The sequence below is a fragment of the Lutra lutra genome, chromosome 11 (genome assembly GCF_902655055.1).
Source record: "Lutra lutra chromosome 11, mLutLut1.2, whole genome shotgun sequence".
NCBI lineage: Eukaryota > Metazoa > Chordata > Mammalia > Carnivora > Mustelidae > Lutra > Lutra lutra.
This window is the reverse complement of record NC_062288.1, coordinates 88965689-88980955: the sequence shown is the minus strand read 5'-3', so window position 1 is coordinate 88980955 and position 15267 is coordinate 88965689. Positions and strand designations below refer to the sequence as shown.

The 15267-nt window shown below is 39.6% G+C and overlaps 1 protein-coding gene across 2 annotated transcripts in view; it reads left to right on the top strand.

Annotated features, from left to right (window-relative positions):
• CHCHD3 (coiled-coil-helix-coiled-coil-helix domain containing 3) overlaps positions 1-15267 on the top strand; it is a 278747-nt gene that overhangs the window by 49486 nt on the left and 213994 nt on the right. For both annotated transcript variants that reach the window (XM_047694914.1, XM_047694913.1), the window contains exon 3: positions 8336-8417. In XM_047694914.1, coding sequence (XP_047550870.1) covers positions 8336-8417 — 82 coding nt within the window. The remainder of the gene's footprint in view (positions 1-8335; positions 8418-15267) is intronic.

Below are 15267 nucleotides of genomic sequence, written 5' to 3'. Positions count from 1 at the left end.
TATTTGAGAGCGAGATAGAAGAGAGAGGGCATGTGAGTTGGGGGTAGTGGGGATGGGCAGAGGGAGAGAAAGATTCTCTGCTGTGAATGTGAAGCCTGACCTGGGACTTAACTCCACAACCTTGAGATCATGACCTGAGCTGAAATCAGGATTGGAGGCTGGGGGCGCCTGGGAGGCTCAGTGGGTTAAAGCCTCTGCCTTGGGTTAGGGTTGTGATCCCAGGGTCCTGGGATCGAGCCCTGCATTGGGCTCTCTGCTCAGCAGGGAGCCTGCTTCCTCCTCTCTCTCTGCCTGCCTCTCTGCCTGCCAACTTGTGATCTCTATCTGTCAAATAAATAAATAAAATCTTAAAAAAAAAATAAAAAAAGATTGGAGACTCAACCCACTGAGCCATCCAGGCACCCTGGTTCCAGATTTTCTGAAAGGAGGGTCCAGGAGCAGAACCCTGGTGATGGTGGCAGTGGGGTGGGGGTGGGGTGGGGTGGGGGCGGGGAGGGGAGCTTATCTTGAATTTCTTTTTTGAGAAATTGTATGTGCTTTTACATTGTATATGTTTGTTCTAAATCTTCCCCACCTCAAAAGTTGATGACTTATTTTATGCAACAACTGATGTTTGATTCTACAGATCAAACAATTAGTACATCCTTTTTGAACATCTGTCATAGCCTGTACAATGTTGCATCTCCCTCTTTTAGTTTTGCCTTGTCTGTGAAGCCTAGAGGCCGTTTTTGGTAGTTTGCTGGGTGGGTATCCGACAGTTTCTCCAAATGAGGAGTGTCACTTCAAGCAACTGACCCTGTATGTTGCCAGTGATGTGCTCTTTTATTCCTTTACCTTCAATTTATTGGGCTTTTAGGGAAGTGGAGGCTTAAGCATGAATTCAGTTCCATGAGGTTCCCATTCAACCCGTGTTTTCAGGGGAAGGGCTCTTGGCTTTTAGAGATTTTCTAGTTTGGGCCCTTCAAGTTTACAGATGAACTATCCATCCATGGCCTAGAGTAATGGTGTGATTTTGAGCAAAATCACAAAAACCAATTGTGGCAAAGCCTAGATTAAAGGGGAACTACCTTCGTTTCTAGCTCGGTCCTCTTTGCATTTCACGGGTCTTTCCAAGAAATGTTTGAGTATGGCCACGCTCAGGACTACCGAAACGAAATGGAAACAGGTTTGGGTGATTTTGGTTCTTTATTTGGGGTTGGAGAATTAACACTGTTTAATTTATAGTTTTATCCCCTGTGAACAAAACACATCCATTTATGAAACACAAAAAATTAAGCTATGCATCAAAAAGCAATATCCAGAGGTAATTATTATTTTTTAATTTAAATTATAGATCTTACTTTCCTTGAGGCTTTGTGAGGTCTTGCAACTATTATTCAGGATGTTGAGACATGAAATACTAGATGTACCTGGTTCTCAATACTGGTTTTATGAATTATCTGCTTAAAAATGTGGAAACTGTAGCATGTGACTGATGAGCTTGTCTGGTGCTCTTCGGCTTCTGTGGCGTAGTATTGATGCGTGTTTTTCCATAAAATGGAACGTGGAACCAGTCGCCGCGAGTGCTGGTTGTGGAGGAAACAATAAAGTCGACTTTATTTGCATATTGTCCCGTTCAAATTAGAAATTTACAAAGGTATATAAATCCCGATGGAGCAGCAGTTAATACAACAAAATAAGCCATTAACTCGATGCTGCTAATGTTTAGGTGGCCACACTCTGTACCACTGTGCCTTCTGATTCAATATTTATGGTTATAAATGTGCATTTACGGATTTTCATTCTAACACTGTCATTAACTGTGTCGTATAGGTGGCCTCAATTACTCAGCCAGGTATCTCGACAGACGGCATTTGTTTGAAGGCAGTCTTAGGATACATTATCCTTGGCTGATAATGAATGTAACTGTCAACTGAACATCACACTTAGTATACTCCCCTGTGTTGTGTGTGTGTGTGTGTGTGTGTGTGTGTGTGTGTGTTTAAATCAGGTTTATTTGTCTGCCAAGTAAATGGTGCCACAAATGGGTAATGGCAAACCGTTACATGTTTCTTTTTAACCTCAGAGATTTCTCCTTGTTATCTTTTGACACTTTTCCCAGTCAAACCCCGTACCTTTTATAAGATAAGGAGGGGGACAGGATTTATCCTGCAACCCATGCTGTGAGTCATTGAGTTCCAATATACTGTGTGCTGTATTTCATTGATTGCATGGGTGCTCCCATTATTCTACTTAAAACAATCAGTGCTCTTTTTGTATTAATGAATTTATTGAAATTATCAGATTAATGGGTATTTCTACACAGCTGAAAATTTAATTTGGCAGTGTCTCATGGTATAAGCTGGGGCTCAGCTGTCTCAATCCTGGCAGAGCCTCAGTCTTTTTGTAACACCTGCTGCTCGTGTTATGCAGTTACCTACATGTATGTCCCTCTTAGAGCAGATCTTTGTAGTTTCCCTTCAGTGTTTTTAAACTGGCATATGAAAATAATAAGCATTATAAATCTGGACATGACATGTATCAACAAATGGTAAAACCGGAAAGAGAACTGGAGTAAAGAAAAAGATCCCAGAGGACATGACATTTTGCTAAGAGGCAAGCCATCATTTTTATTAAGTAACTTTTGGAGATTGTTTAAGAAATACTGTAATTGGGGAGGGAATTACAGTGTAAGGATGTTGCAAGGGAAATGAAGGGAAGGGAAAGTCCTAGTCATGTCCAGGTTACAAAGGACATTGATATGTCCCCTGAGATTCAGGGAATCTGTATAAATCTTGAATCATAGCTTAAGTTTCAATTTTTTGTTTTTTTCATAGATGATGAGGCATTCATGAAGTTCTTCCATCGTTTGGGGTCTGTTCTCCATTCAAGGAACTATCTTGAATATTCTGTTCTCCATTCAAGGAACTATCTTGAATATTGTGAATCCCTCTTCTCACTTCTTCCTTCCTAGTCTTGCCCTAGTTTAAGAAGTTTCTGAAAATGCAATTTGGACACAAGTCGTATAACATAGAAGGCCGGTGAAGCAAATGGAATTTATGCTACACTTTCTCTGAGAATTAAGAACATGGTATTCTATTCGTAGGAATACTAGGCTCTGTAATAAGTAGGAGTTTCTTATTTAATCCTGAACCCAAATGAGAAATTCAGATTCTTAGACTCTCTAAAGAATTTAAGTTCTTAGAAATTTAGAATGTGGCCAAGAGGAGTAGAAGATTTTGCTAGGTAGTGAAGAGTTAGTGTACTAACCAAAACATTTGTTTAGAAGGGTGTTTTCTAAAAACAAACACAAATTTGTTAGGAATCATGAACTGCTTTCAACCATACAAATATTTATTATATTCAGTATAATTAAAGGGGCACCTGGGTGGCTCAGTCGTGGTTAAAGTGTTTGCCTTTGGCTCAGGTCATGATCTTAGGGACCTGGGATCGAGTCCCACATTGGGCTCTCTGCTCAGCGGGGAGTCTGCTGCTCCCTCTACCTCTCCCTTTGTGCTCTCTCTGTCTTTCTCAAATAAATAAAATCTTAAAAAAAGTAATAGTTTTTTTTTTTTTAAAAGATTTTATTTATTTATTTGACAGAGATCACAAGTAGGCAGAGATGCAGGCAGAGAGAGAGGAGGAGGCAGGTTCCCTGCTGAGCAGAGAGCCCGATGTGGGGCTCGATCCCAGGACCCTGGGACCATGACCTGAGCCGAAGGCAGAGGTTTAACCCACTGAGCCACCCAGGCGCCCCAAAAAAGTAATAGTTTTAAAGAAAGGATTTAGGGGGACACCTGGGTGGCTCAGTTGGTTAAGCAGCTGCCTTCGGCTCAGGTCACGATCCCAGGGCCCTGGGTTCAAGTCCTACATCGGGCTCCTTGCTCACAGGAAGCCTGCTTCTCTCTCTGCCTCTGCCTGCCACTCTGCCTGCTTGTGCTCTCTCTCTCTGAGAAATAAATAAAATCTTTAAAAAAAAAAAAAAAAGAAAGAAAGGATGTAGGGCCAAACTTGCTACAATACATGTAGTTGAAACACTGGGCGTTTTTTTTTTTCACATGTTCTGTGGTCAGTGTTGGGTCATCTACAACTAATTGAGAAAATGCTAGTGTTTGTATACGTTAAGATACATTTGCCATTGAGAGAGACAATGAAGTGGTTTTTGAGGAGATTGTTTTTTTTTTAAAGTATAGGGTTCAAGAATGTGAAGAAAATACCCTTTTGTCTTAACACATTTTAAAAGCAAAGTGTTGTATGTATGTCAAAGCTGTGGAAACATACTTACTGAGCTTGAAATAGGTTTGCAGATTTCCATGGCAAATCTGATTTATGTGGCTTGAACAGTTCTCTTTTTTACTTTTTTTCATTTTACAAATTTTGCCAATCCCTAAAGATCTGCTTGGAAACTCCCTGTGCTAATAGGCAAGGTTGGCCTTTCCTGAGCTTCTCTTAAAGTAGCCCATCCTGAGACACTGACCTTTTAATTTAATAACAGTTTTATTTGAGAAAATGTTCAGATCCTGGGAGCTGAAAAGAGTGTTTTCAGAAGGGCCATTTTAAATAGTGGTCTCCACATGGTATATCTTTTTCCCTTCTCTGCTTTGGACAGACCCATCAGAAGAAATAATATATTGTTGCTTTCTGTATTCTATTGATTTAAAAACAAATAACATGAAACTTAGATTTGCTCAAAACCCATTACTGTACTGGTTTACTTCCCTGCCTTGGCTTTGATTTGCTATTTTAGATTTTAAACTCTTTATGCTAGGTCATGTTTTATCTTTTGTTATTTTAAATTTTCACTTGTAGCTAAGGTAATTACTTTTTCAGCTGTGACCTTGGATGTGAGACCCAATATTGTATTTTTTTTTTCTTTTTTCTTTTCCAGAAATAGCGGGGGTGTTAGAAAGACAGCTGTGCTTTGATCTCTTTACTGACCGAAAGTGATGTCAACCATTTGGTGACCTTGGGCACGTCTTCTTCAGTGGCCTCAGGAGTTTTTGGCCCCTTGCATCCCTTTGTGGTGCTTTCTTAGCCACCCCTCTCCCTTGTGGCCTACCTAGATGACACCACCAGTGACCCCCATCCTTTTCTCCACCTCACCCATGGCGGGTGGAGGGGCTCACAGGATAGGCAGGATGGTATAGAGAAAGAGGATAAGCCTTAACGCTACACTTCCCTTCTCTGCAGTCTCTGCTGCATGGCTTCCTTCCCAACCTCCCAGCTGGTCGCCATTTGGTAATGGAGTCCTTACTGTTCCATTTTAGGTTTTTCACATCATCATTAAAAAGCTCTCTGCGGGGGCGCCTGGGTGGCTTAGTGGGTTCAGCCTCTGCCTTCGGCTCAGGTCATGATCTCAGGGTCCTGGGATCGAGTCCCGCATCCGGCTTCCTGCTCAGCAGGGAGCCTGCTTCCTGCTCTCTCTCTGTCTGCCTCTCTGCCTACTTGTGATCTCTGTCTGTCAAATGAATAAATAAAATCTTTAAAAAAAAAAAAAAAGCTCTCTGCGGATTTTGGCTTTTCCCATAGTAGGAAGCTCCTTATATAAACAGCATAAAATGCACCATGAAGACTGGAGACTTACTGGCTCACTTAGAAAACCGATCCCATTGCTGCGTACTCAGACCTTGTACGCTGAGGTTTCCCTGAAGCCTAGTTCTAATTGTTTGAATGAAATGCACTTGAATTGTGATCGAGACTTTGACTGAATTTTGCCTGAGAAAAGTGTTGCTGTGATAATTTGAAAAAGTCCGGGGGGTGGGGTGGGAAGCTGTGTGATTGTGCATGTCAGCTTTATTCTCTGTAGATTCTAACTGGTATGGGAAACTCAAGAGTACAGTTTGTGTAGTAGTAGTTGGGTTAAATATTTGTTTCAGTTTTTGCTACTCATTAGAGCTACCAGCTGCGAACAACTTGAAAAAATGTGCCATGATGTTTTGCTTGTTTATGAGAAGTAGCTGGAAATGTGAAAATTGTCACCTTGTGGAATACATAGTCTAGAACTTCATAGCCAACTGACCCCCATATAACCCAGTGGGTCCTGATTTTGGATGAGAAAAATAAAAACTCAGGTAGGTTACCTGATTGATCCAAAGTCTTGCTGATAGAAAAACAAAGACTGTTCGGACTTTTTGCTGAGCTGTTGCCGTCTGTAGTGTCTCTGCTGATGTTTGTATTATTTCAAACCTTGAATACTGAAAAAGTCTTTTAAGATTTGCCTGAATGCAGACAGAATTCTCTCTTCTCATTTTGTTCTTGATTTTCTGTGACCTTTTCAAAGCCAAGACTTGTATCTTTCTCATGTTACGGACTGTGAAGTAGGAGAGAAGCCAAACAGCAGTGTAGTATATAGATCAGAGGGACCCTGGAGAACATCCAGTTGAGAACAAACAGCCTTTTGAGGAAAACTGTACAGAGAGCCTAGTAACTTCCCTCTCAAATCCTCCAGATTGTTGATGGCCAAGTTTGGATTAGACCTCCAATGGTATTGATTCCTTTCTCTGATTCCTTGTCCATTTTTCTGTTTTTATATTATTTTCTTTTTTCTCTTTACAGCTTTTTTGAGAGGGATATACATTTTGTTTATCTCTTCATCAGTGTGGGCATTTAGGTTGTTTTCATTTTTGGTATATTGCAAATAATGCTACCATAAATATTTTCAATTCTTTTGAGTATATACAGTACCTAAGTGTGGAATTGCTAGATCACGTGGCAGCTGTGTTTAGCATTTTGAGGAACTGCCAAAGTGTTCTCTGTGGTGGCCACAGCATTTTACATTCCTATTAGCAATGTATCAAGGTTCCAATTTCTTCACATTCTCACCGACACTTGTTAACGCTTGTCTTTTTGATGATATTGGGTTTGAACTGGTATATCATCTTGGTTTTGATTTGTGTTTCCCTGATGATGAATGCTGTTGAGCCGTGTTTCATGTGCTTATCTTTTTTTAGAGAAATGCCTGTTTCTGTCCTTTGCCCATTTTTAATTTTGTTGTCTTTTTGTTTGTGTATTCTGGATACAAGTCTCCTGTCAGCTATAGGATTTGCCAGTATTTTCTCCCATTCTGGGGGTTGTCTTTTCACCTTGATGGTGTCCTTTGGTGTTGTTTTTGTTTTCTGATAATCCATACCTAGGAGAACCTGTCCTTATGACCTTTTCCATATCTTCATTGTTATTGCCCAGTGTCAGCTAAATTTTTAAGGTTTTTCATATTCCGTTGTAATTCATTTTTTGCATATGCCCTGAGACAAGGCACTTACAACATGGAGATCATCACATAAAGTGTCTGCCTGGTTTTCCACCTAACAGGCTCCACCATTTGAAGTACTTCTTAAGTCCTGTGTGTACTCTTAGATCCTTCCAACTTTTTCTGGTGCTTTCTTGGTCATGATTTTAGGTAGTGTGTTCCTGGTAAAGCGGAAATAGTCTCTGCTTATTTCTTATGGATGGGTCTTAAGCAAAATATAAAATTTGTCTATTTTATTTGCTATCATAGCTGTAAGAATCTTTATAAAACATACCATACAACATCTTCCATTTGGAAAGACCAGATGTGTGAAATCAAGTTACCAGGTATTTAGAAAGCTCCAGCTGTCTTCTCAGCACTTTTCTGTGTCTCTCTGCAATTGTTGGCACTTGACATTGAATGACATATTTTCCAAAAAATATGGCTTTAAAATGTTCATAAATCATAAATGCCTTTTTTTTTAAATAAGTCGTGAGAAGATGCATATAACTACAAATGATTTACTGTCATAAATGGTTTTTTAAAGTGTTTAATTTTATGGGGCACCCGGGTGGCTCAGTGGGTTCAGTCTCTGACTCTTGATCTTGGCTCAGGTCTTGATCTCAGCATTGTGAGTTCAAGCCCCATATTGGGCTCCACACTGGGCGTGGAGCCTACTTAAAAAAAATTTTTTTTTGAAGTGTTTAATTATCAAATGGGAATGCTTTGGTGTCATTTTCCTCTCTGAAGTCCCTCTCTTAAGCCTCTCCTCCCCTTAGACATGATTGTCAGACTTTAATGATAGGACATCATTTTAAAGAATTTATACTTAATGGCTCAGTCCCCAGTGGGCAGAAAGCAGCTCCTTGAGTTTATTATACATTTTGGCAGGTGTGGAAATTTCTAGGTCTCCAGGGAACTTTCAATTAAATTACTCCTGAAGTGCACTAATTGGTCTTTTTTACAGTGTTTAGGTAGTTCCAAGGAGACATTGACCAGATGGGCAGAACTTAATGGGCAGAACTTTGCCCATTAAGATCTAGCCTCAGCTTTATCTTCTGGAGTGTTTTCTTGCTTTTGTTTTTTAAGATAATGCTGATTTTCTCTCCTTCTACTCTTTATTGATCCTAGTTTCTGATGAAGAATTGAAGAGAAGAGTGGCTGAGGAGCTGGCATTGGAGCAAGCCAGGAAAGAGTCTGAAAACCAGAAACGGTGAGTTTTGTGGTATATGAGAGCGATTTTGCTGCCCTCCTGTCATAATTACAAAACATTTTTGGAGAGGAATGATTGTAATAAGACTCATTATTTGTGTTTGGCTGCACTTCAGGATGTGTTGAGCATGAGAATGTGGCCATTTTCAGTTTTGGATTGTGCTTGTGACAGTGTTACCCTCTTCCCACACTTGAGTATGACCACTGTATCTCTTGTGTGGTTCTTGGCTACATGATTGCTGAGAAGTTTCCTACTCTGTGAGAAGTAGTTCTTGGGGATTCTCCAGGCATTTCTTAGGCGAGTTTCTTCCAGCAAATGCATTTATGATTGAAAATTGTATTAACTCTACTTAGTAATGCACTCACTTTAAAAAGCTGAAGGCGTTGCGGAAATATGTAAAATTGGAAATTTAAAATCCTCCGTAATTCTGTCCCATTCTTGAACATTTTAGTCTTTTGTATATCTATGCAATTATTGTCATTACTAATACTACTAACAGCTGAAAGAATGTTCACTGAAGTGTTCTTGTTACAGTAGAAAACTGGAAGCAATCCAAATGCCCATTAAGGGGATTGGATGAATGAATCATGGTACATGCCTGCAATGGAATACTACACAGTCAAGTAGATCCTTATGTGCTGATTCAGAAGGATGTGGAAAGGCCATAAATTGGAGAAAAGCAATGTTCAAAACAGTATGATAATATTTTCTTTTAGTAAAAAAATACTACTTTTAAAGATTTAAAGTATATCCTTATTCATAAAAGTATGTGAATACATTTTAATCCAAGATAGAGTCAAGTGCTTCCCATCTGTGCTATTTCTGAAATTTGCATTTAGCACAGACTTTTATTATATAATCATTTGAATGTCTTTCTGCTGTGAATACTAGGCACATGCTTACCATGTGTAGATGCCTAGTATGTATTTGTTTTTATTTTGGGCTGCTTAACTATTTTGTTTGTGAGAGCTAAATGGAGTCTAGTCCTCACTGACCACAGGACCTTCAACGTATAATTTAACCTGGGCCTTCACGATTTTATTTCTAAACTGAGGGATTTGAAAATGTTCTCTAATATTTCTTTCCCTTTGACAGAGTGCTAAGCTATCTCTAATTTGCTTGAAATGTCTGGAAAAGGACATAAGTTTTAGATTAAGACCACCATTTTCTCAGGAAATAGGGAAGGCTCATGGCTTAGGGTTTTAAAAAATCAAGATGTAATTAGTACTGCTAAAAGGGTCTGTGTGTATTTCAATAGTTTCTTACGCAGCACTTTATAATTACTTAATTGGGTTAGGTTGATGGAGTATATAATTAGAGAGTGAAGTTTAAATATTCAAAAAATTTCAGATCATTTTCATTAAGAAGCAAAGAAAAATGATACGTTATGGTAGAATTTCTTGTCTTTGAAATTTTATTATTTTTAATTGAATTTTATTTTAATAAGGCTTTTTTGGTTAGACTCTCATATTTACTTTGCTTATTGTACTTCACATAGGATTTTTGTGTTCCTTCCTCCCCATACAGTACAGGTTTTTGGTTACAGTAATGCCTTACTGCAGTGTTTGGTTTTTGTTTTATGGTTCTCCCCCCCCCCCCCTTTGTTATTCAACTCCCATTTGATCTGCTGTGGTCTGTGGAAGGGTAAAGGGCACATGAGATGAATAAAAGGTGCCAGTGAGATCCAATTTCATATCTCATGTGGACTGGGGTTGGCAGCCTCTCTGTAAACTGGACAAACGACTGTTGATAAGGAATTTATTTTCTGTCACCTTTAAGGAGAACAGAGGGTAGTACAACCTTTTTATTATTTTTTCTTATATAAAAAAATTTTGTTTGAAGGCTTCTTCATGAAAACTTCCAGCTGTCAAATCTTGGCAAAAAGTGTGTGTTTGTCTATATGATAGTTCTTAGTAGAATCAATAGTTACTTTTTTTTTTCCCCCCCTTCTCTTTCTACTGGAGAAGAAAATTTAGAAAAAGCATTAAAAAAAAAAATTCTTGGGTGTCTGGGTGGCTCAGTGGGTTAAAGCCTCTGCCTTCAGCTCAGGTCATGATCTCAGGGTCTTGGGATCAAGGCCTGCATTGGGCTCTCTGCTCGGTGGGGAGCCTGCCCCCCCGCCCCCCCTCCCGCCTGCCTCTCTGCCTACTTGTGATCTCTGTCAAATTAAAAAAAAAAAATCTTAAAAAAATTATTTTTTGAGAGAGCACGCAGGGGCGGGGAGGGGGCGGTGGACAGAGGGAGAGGGAGTGAGAGAATCTTGAGGGAGTGATAGATCACGTGGGGCTTGATCTCACCACCCTGACATTATGACATGAGTCGTAATCAAGAGTCAGATGCTTAACTGACTGAGCTACCCAGGAGCTCCACATGAAGAAGGTTCATGTGTAGCCTTTAATTTTTATTTATTTATTAAAAAGATTTTATTTATTTATATGAGAGAGAGAAAATGAGAGAGCACAAATGGGGAAGGGGCAGAGGGAGAAGCAGGCTGCCTGCTGAGCATGGAGCCCAGTGTAGTAATCCATCCCAGGACCCTGGGATGAGGACCTGAGCCAAAGGTAGATGCTTAATCGACTGAGCCACCCAGGCTCCCCTATGTATAGCCTTTTAAAAGCAAGTTTTTGGAGTCAAGAAGCATTTAGTACATTATTGTATCTGTAGCCTTAATTGAATAAAGCTTTGTATGCCATTTTAGAGAATGGTTCCTTAGGCCATTGTTCTGTCACTTGTATACATGCTGATTACTAGTCTTACCTTGCTCTCAGGTGCCCACATAATGGTAGGTGAGTTCTCAAGCACTTAAGATTGGCACATAGACACACATATATGTAAGGAACCAAATTTGTGCAAAAAGGACTTTGGAAATCGTATTTTTTTTTTCTTATAGAATATTTATTATCATTGTATAACCTTTTTATTATGGACATTTTAAAGCACACTGAAAAACAGAGAAGAGTACAATGAATCCACAGGACCCATCATACTGTGTTAAACAATTTTGGTTTCATCTGTACCCCATTCGCTCTGCCTATGTAGGGAATGATAAGGGAACAGTAACATTTTTACTAAGGGAACAGTAACATTTTTGGTAAGGGAACAGTAACATTTTTACTAAGCTGGTGAACTCTCTGGCAGGGAAATCTAAAATGTCTTCTATCAGGCTAGCTTAAAGAAGGACCTTTGTTTCAGTTGGGTTTTTGGTTGAAAGACTGAAACTTAACTCTGGCTAACTTAGGAAGCAAGAACATTTTGAGAAGCATATAGGGTAGCTCAAAAGAATCAAAAGGAAGACGAGAGACACACTCTAGCTAGTGAAGAACTGGGTACTGCTGAAACTGTACACAGTGGGGAAGAAGTAATTCCATAAAAGGAAATTAGGATGAAGGTTTTACAACAAAGGAGAAAGGATGGTGGGTGGCTAAATTTCATTGAATTGAAGATACTATTGATTTTAGGAAGCATTTGGTATACCACTAAGAAAAAAATTGCTACAAATTATAGCAATAATGGTTTATCTCTTAGAAATCTTATTGAAAGAGCTCATTAAGATTTCATTTGAATTTTTAAAAACCTATCACTTGTGTATCCATGAAAAAGGAAAACGTAAGCAAAATAAATAGGCTAAGGCAGTATTCTGTGTCTCTGGGGATACTTCGGACCCCAGGGGACATGAGACCATGTCTGCAGACATATTTGGCTGTCACAACTTGCTCGGTGTCATTGGCATCTAGCAGATCCAGGCCAGGAGCACTGCTGAACGGCCTGTAATGTGTAAGGTAACCACGTCCCCACCCCAGACAAAGAATTTTCTGGCTCACTATGTCACTAGTGCTGCTAGTAGGAAACCCAGCATGAAGGACTTCTTAAAACTTGCTCACGTTGGGTCAGATTCTTCCGAATCACTCTTGGACTCAGGGTCTGATGTTCTTGTTCTGTGCCATTGAAACCTTGGCACCACAGCATTCTATAAAAGATGGTTCCGCTGTCATTCCTGGGATTTTTCCAGGCTGCCAACACCAGTTGTGCAAATTTTGATGTCACGCACTGGCTGAGGCAACTGTGCAGGACTGCCCGGTGGCAGACAGCAGTAGTGAGATGCTTTCAGGAGGGGAAAACATGGAAGACGGTGGTCCTGGATCCATATTCTGCTGTTACAGCCCACACACCCTGAAAGTGTATTTGTGCCAGCTCGGAAGGGACTTCCTGCGTGTCTGTCTCATGTTCCACCTGGTGCAGAAGGCCTTTGATGGTGCCTGGCAGTGCCACACGTATGTAGATCCCATCCAGGAATCGTTCAGACAGAAGATATTTCGGTAGGCCATTGAAAATGTACCTGAACTCCTTTCATTTAACTCTCCACTCAGTCTCACATGCAGATGTAGCCTCGTTAAAAGTTGCTTTATGTGGTCCCTGGTTGGCTCAGTGGGTTAAGCCTCTGCCTTTGGCTCAGGTCATGATCTCAGGGTCCTGGGATCGAGCCCCGCATCAGGCTCTCTGCTCAGCCGGGAGCCTGTTTCCCCCCTCTCTCTGCCTGCCTCTCTGCCTACTTTTGATCTCTGTCAAATAAATAAATCAAAATCTTTAAAAAAAATAAATAAAAGTTGCTTTATTAGGAGAAGGGCTCTTCTAAGACCAGTGACCATACAGCTGATTGTAAGCTCTGTGACTATATAGTGTACCCTTTCTTTGCTTGCTCTGCTTTTCTCTTTCTTTCTTTCTTTCTTTCTTTCTTTCTTTCTTTCTTTCTTCCTCCTTCCATAGCTAAGAAAACATTTACACATGGTATCCCAATTCAGGTTACTTTAGATCTGATTCTGTCTTATGAAAATCTGCAGTGATTTGCTTAGTTGACAAGCTGATACCCCCCAAATCACTGACGTAATATTAGTACACACGCTAAAATTGATGGGTCTAATTTGGAATCCTAGTTTTGCTTACCACAACATCTCATGGATGGAATAGTTCTTTGGTGTATTGGGAGTCAAGAGTAAATTAAATGCCCGTGTCGGCAGTCTGTTTCTGCTGTTATTCTGTGTTGCCTATTTTGGATTACAGCTGACCATACTGTGTTGGAACTGTAGCAGGTCAATATGGCAGGGACACGTATGCTACAGTTTGAGTATAGACTTTGAAAATGTGGTCTTCTGCACCCTACCTCCAAGAGTCAATCTCTGACAGCAAGAAAAATGTGACTCCTTCTGACCTCTGACCGTTGGCATTTGAATTTCACCCCTTTACCTATAAAGGCGAGTGAAAGTGTTTCAGTTTTAATAACCTTTCTTCAAGACACCAGGAAGAAAGGGAATAGCTCTGTGATGTTTTAACTAACTACATCAACCAAGATGACTTGCTTGCTGTTTTTCGATGAACATCAGTTGAAATTTTACCCCATTTTTAATGACTTGGAAAATTACCTTAAATTTGTGAGACTTAAAATAATTAATTTGGTTTAATAAATTAGTCATAAATTTTGTCAGTATCTGGGTAAGTTAGAGTATAACACAGTTCATTGAGTTTTACAATTTATAGCATCGGGTAAGGGCTTATGTCATCAAATAAGGGCTTAAAGCTTATTTGTGCCTACAGTTTCTTACAGTAAAAGTGAGATTCACACTGATGGTATCTTCTGTTTAAACTCATAATTCATTTCAGTTTTATTATTAGTTGTTTTCAGCCTTCGGAAGAAAAGGCTGGGAAAGGAAGGAGTAAAGAATCCACTGGAGAAAAACAGGGTATTAGTGGGTTAGTGTCACACTGAAAATATGTAAGTCTGAAGCCCTTTACCTGGTGTGGTGCCTTGCATATAGTGAGCACTCACGAACATTTGCTCCACTGAATCGCTGGAGCTGGAAAATCCTGAGAATCTTCTAGCAAGAATGGTCTGTTTTATAACATATACATGTATATGCTATATTTTGTTAAAAATAAAAACAGATTATGCCTTTAAAAAGACATTAACTAGAGACTATAGATACTTATAAACCTTTGCTTTAAATTAGTGTAGTGTTGAATATCACTTTCCAGTTGTAAACATAGATCACACATGTATGAAATTGCATATCTTCAACCTGCGTGTAATCTCTAGGTGCATAAGAATTTTAAAAAATCAACAATTTTCAGGGAACAAGTGCTGTTTATAACTGATATTTATCAATGGTGTATTATAAAAGTGTAGTTTTAACGTGACTTTTTTTTTTTTAAGATTTTATTTATTTATTTGACAGAGACACAGTGAGAGAGGGAACCAAGCAGAGGGAGTGGGAGAGGGAGAAGCAGGCTCCCTGGAGCCTGGTGTGGGGCTTGATGCCAGAACCCTGGAGATCATGACCTGAGCTGAAGGCAGATACTTAGGTGCCCCTAAAGTGACTTTTAAAAGATCAGTTGATCAGTATTTTCTCAAGGCACTCAACTGTCACAGGCAAATGAATCTCACTTCTGATTGAGAAATATTTGCAAATAAGGTGATGAAAGAAATTTGAGACATCACTTTTCATCTGATGTCCAGATGTGACATGTACCACTCTGCTGTGATGTGGGCATATGTCCCCGTGTCTGGCTCTAGGAAGGATAGCGGATAGCTTGTTGGCATTGTCTGCAAATTATTCCTTTATCTGCGCTCACATTTAAGAGCTCCTTCTGTATTATAAAAATCCCTATGTAATAGAATTGTTTTCTTATTGAAGCCTTTTTTTAATGCATACTGCATTGCTGTTGTTTTATACCTATCGCTTTTCTATTACATTTGCTTGAAAGTAGATAAAGAACGAACCTGTTCTCCGTGTAGGAGGAAGACTGCGTCTTAGCCACCCGCTACTTTTTCCCTGGAAGATGATTAGAAGTGCTGTGT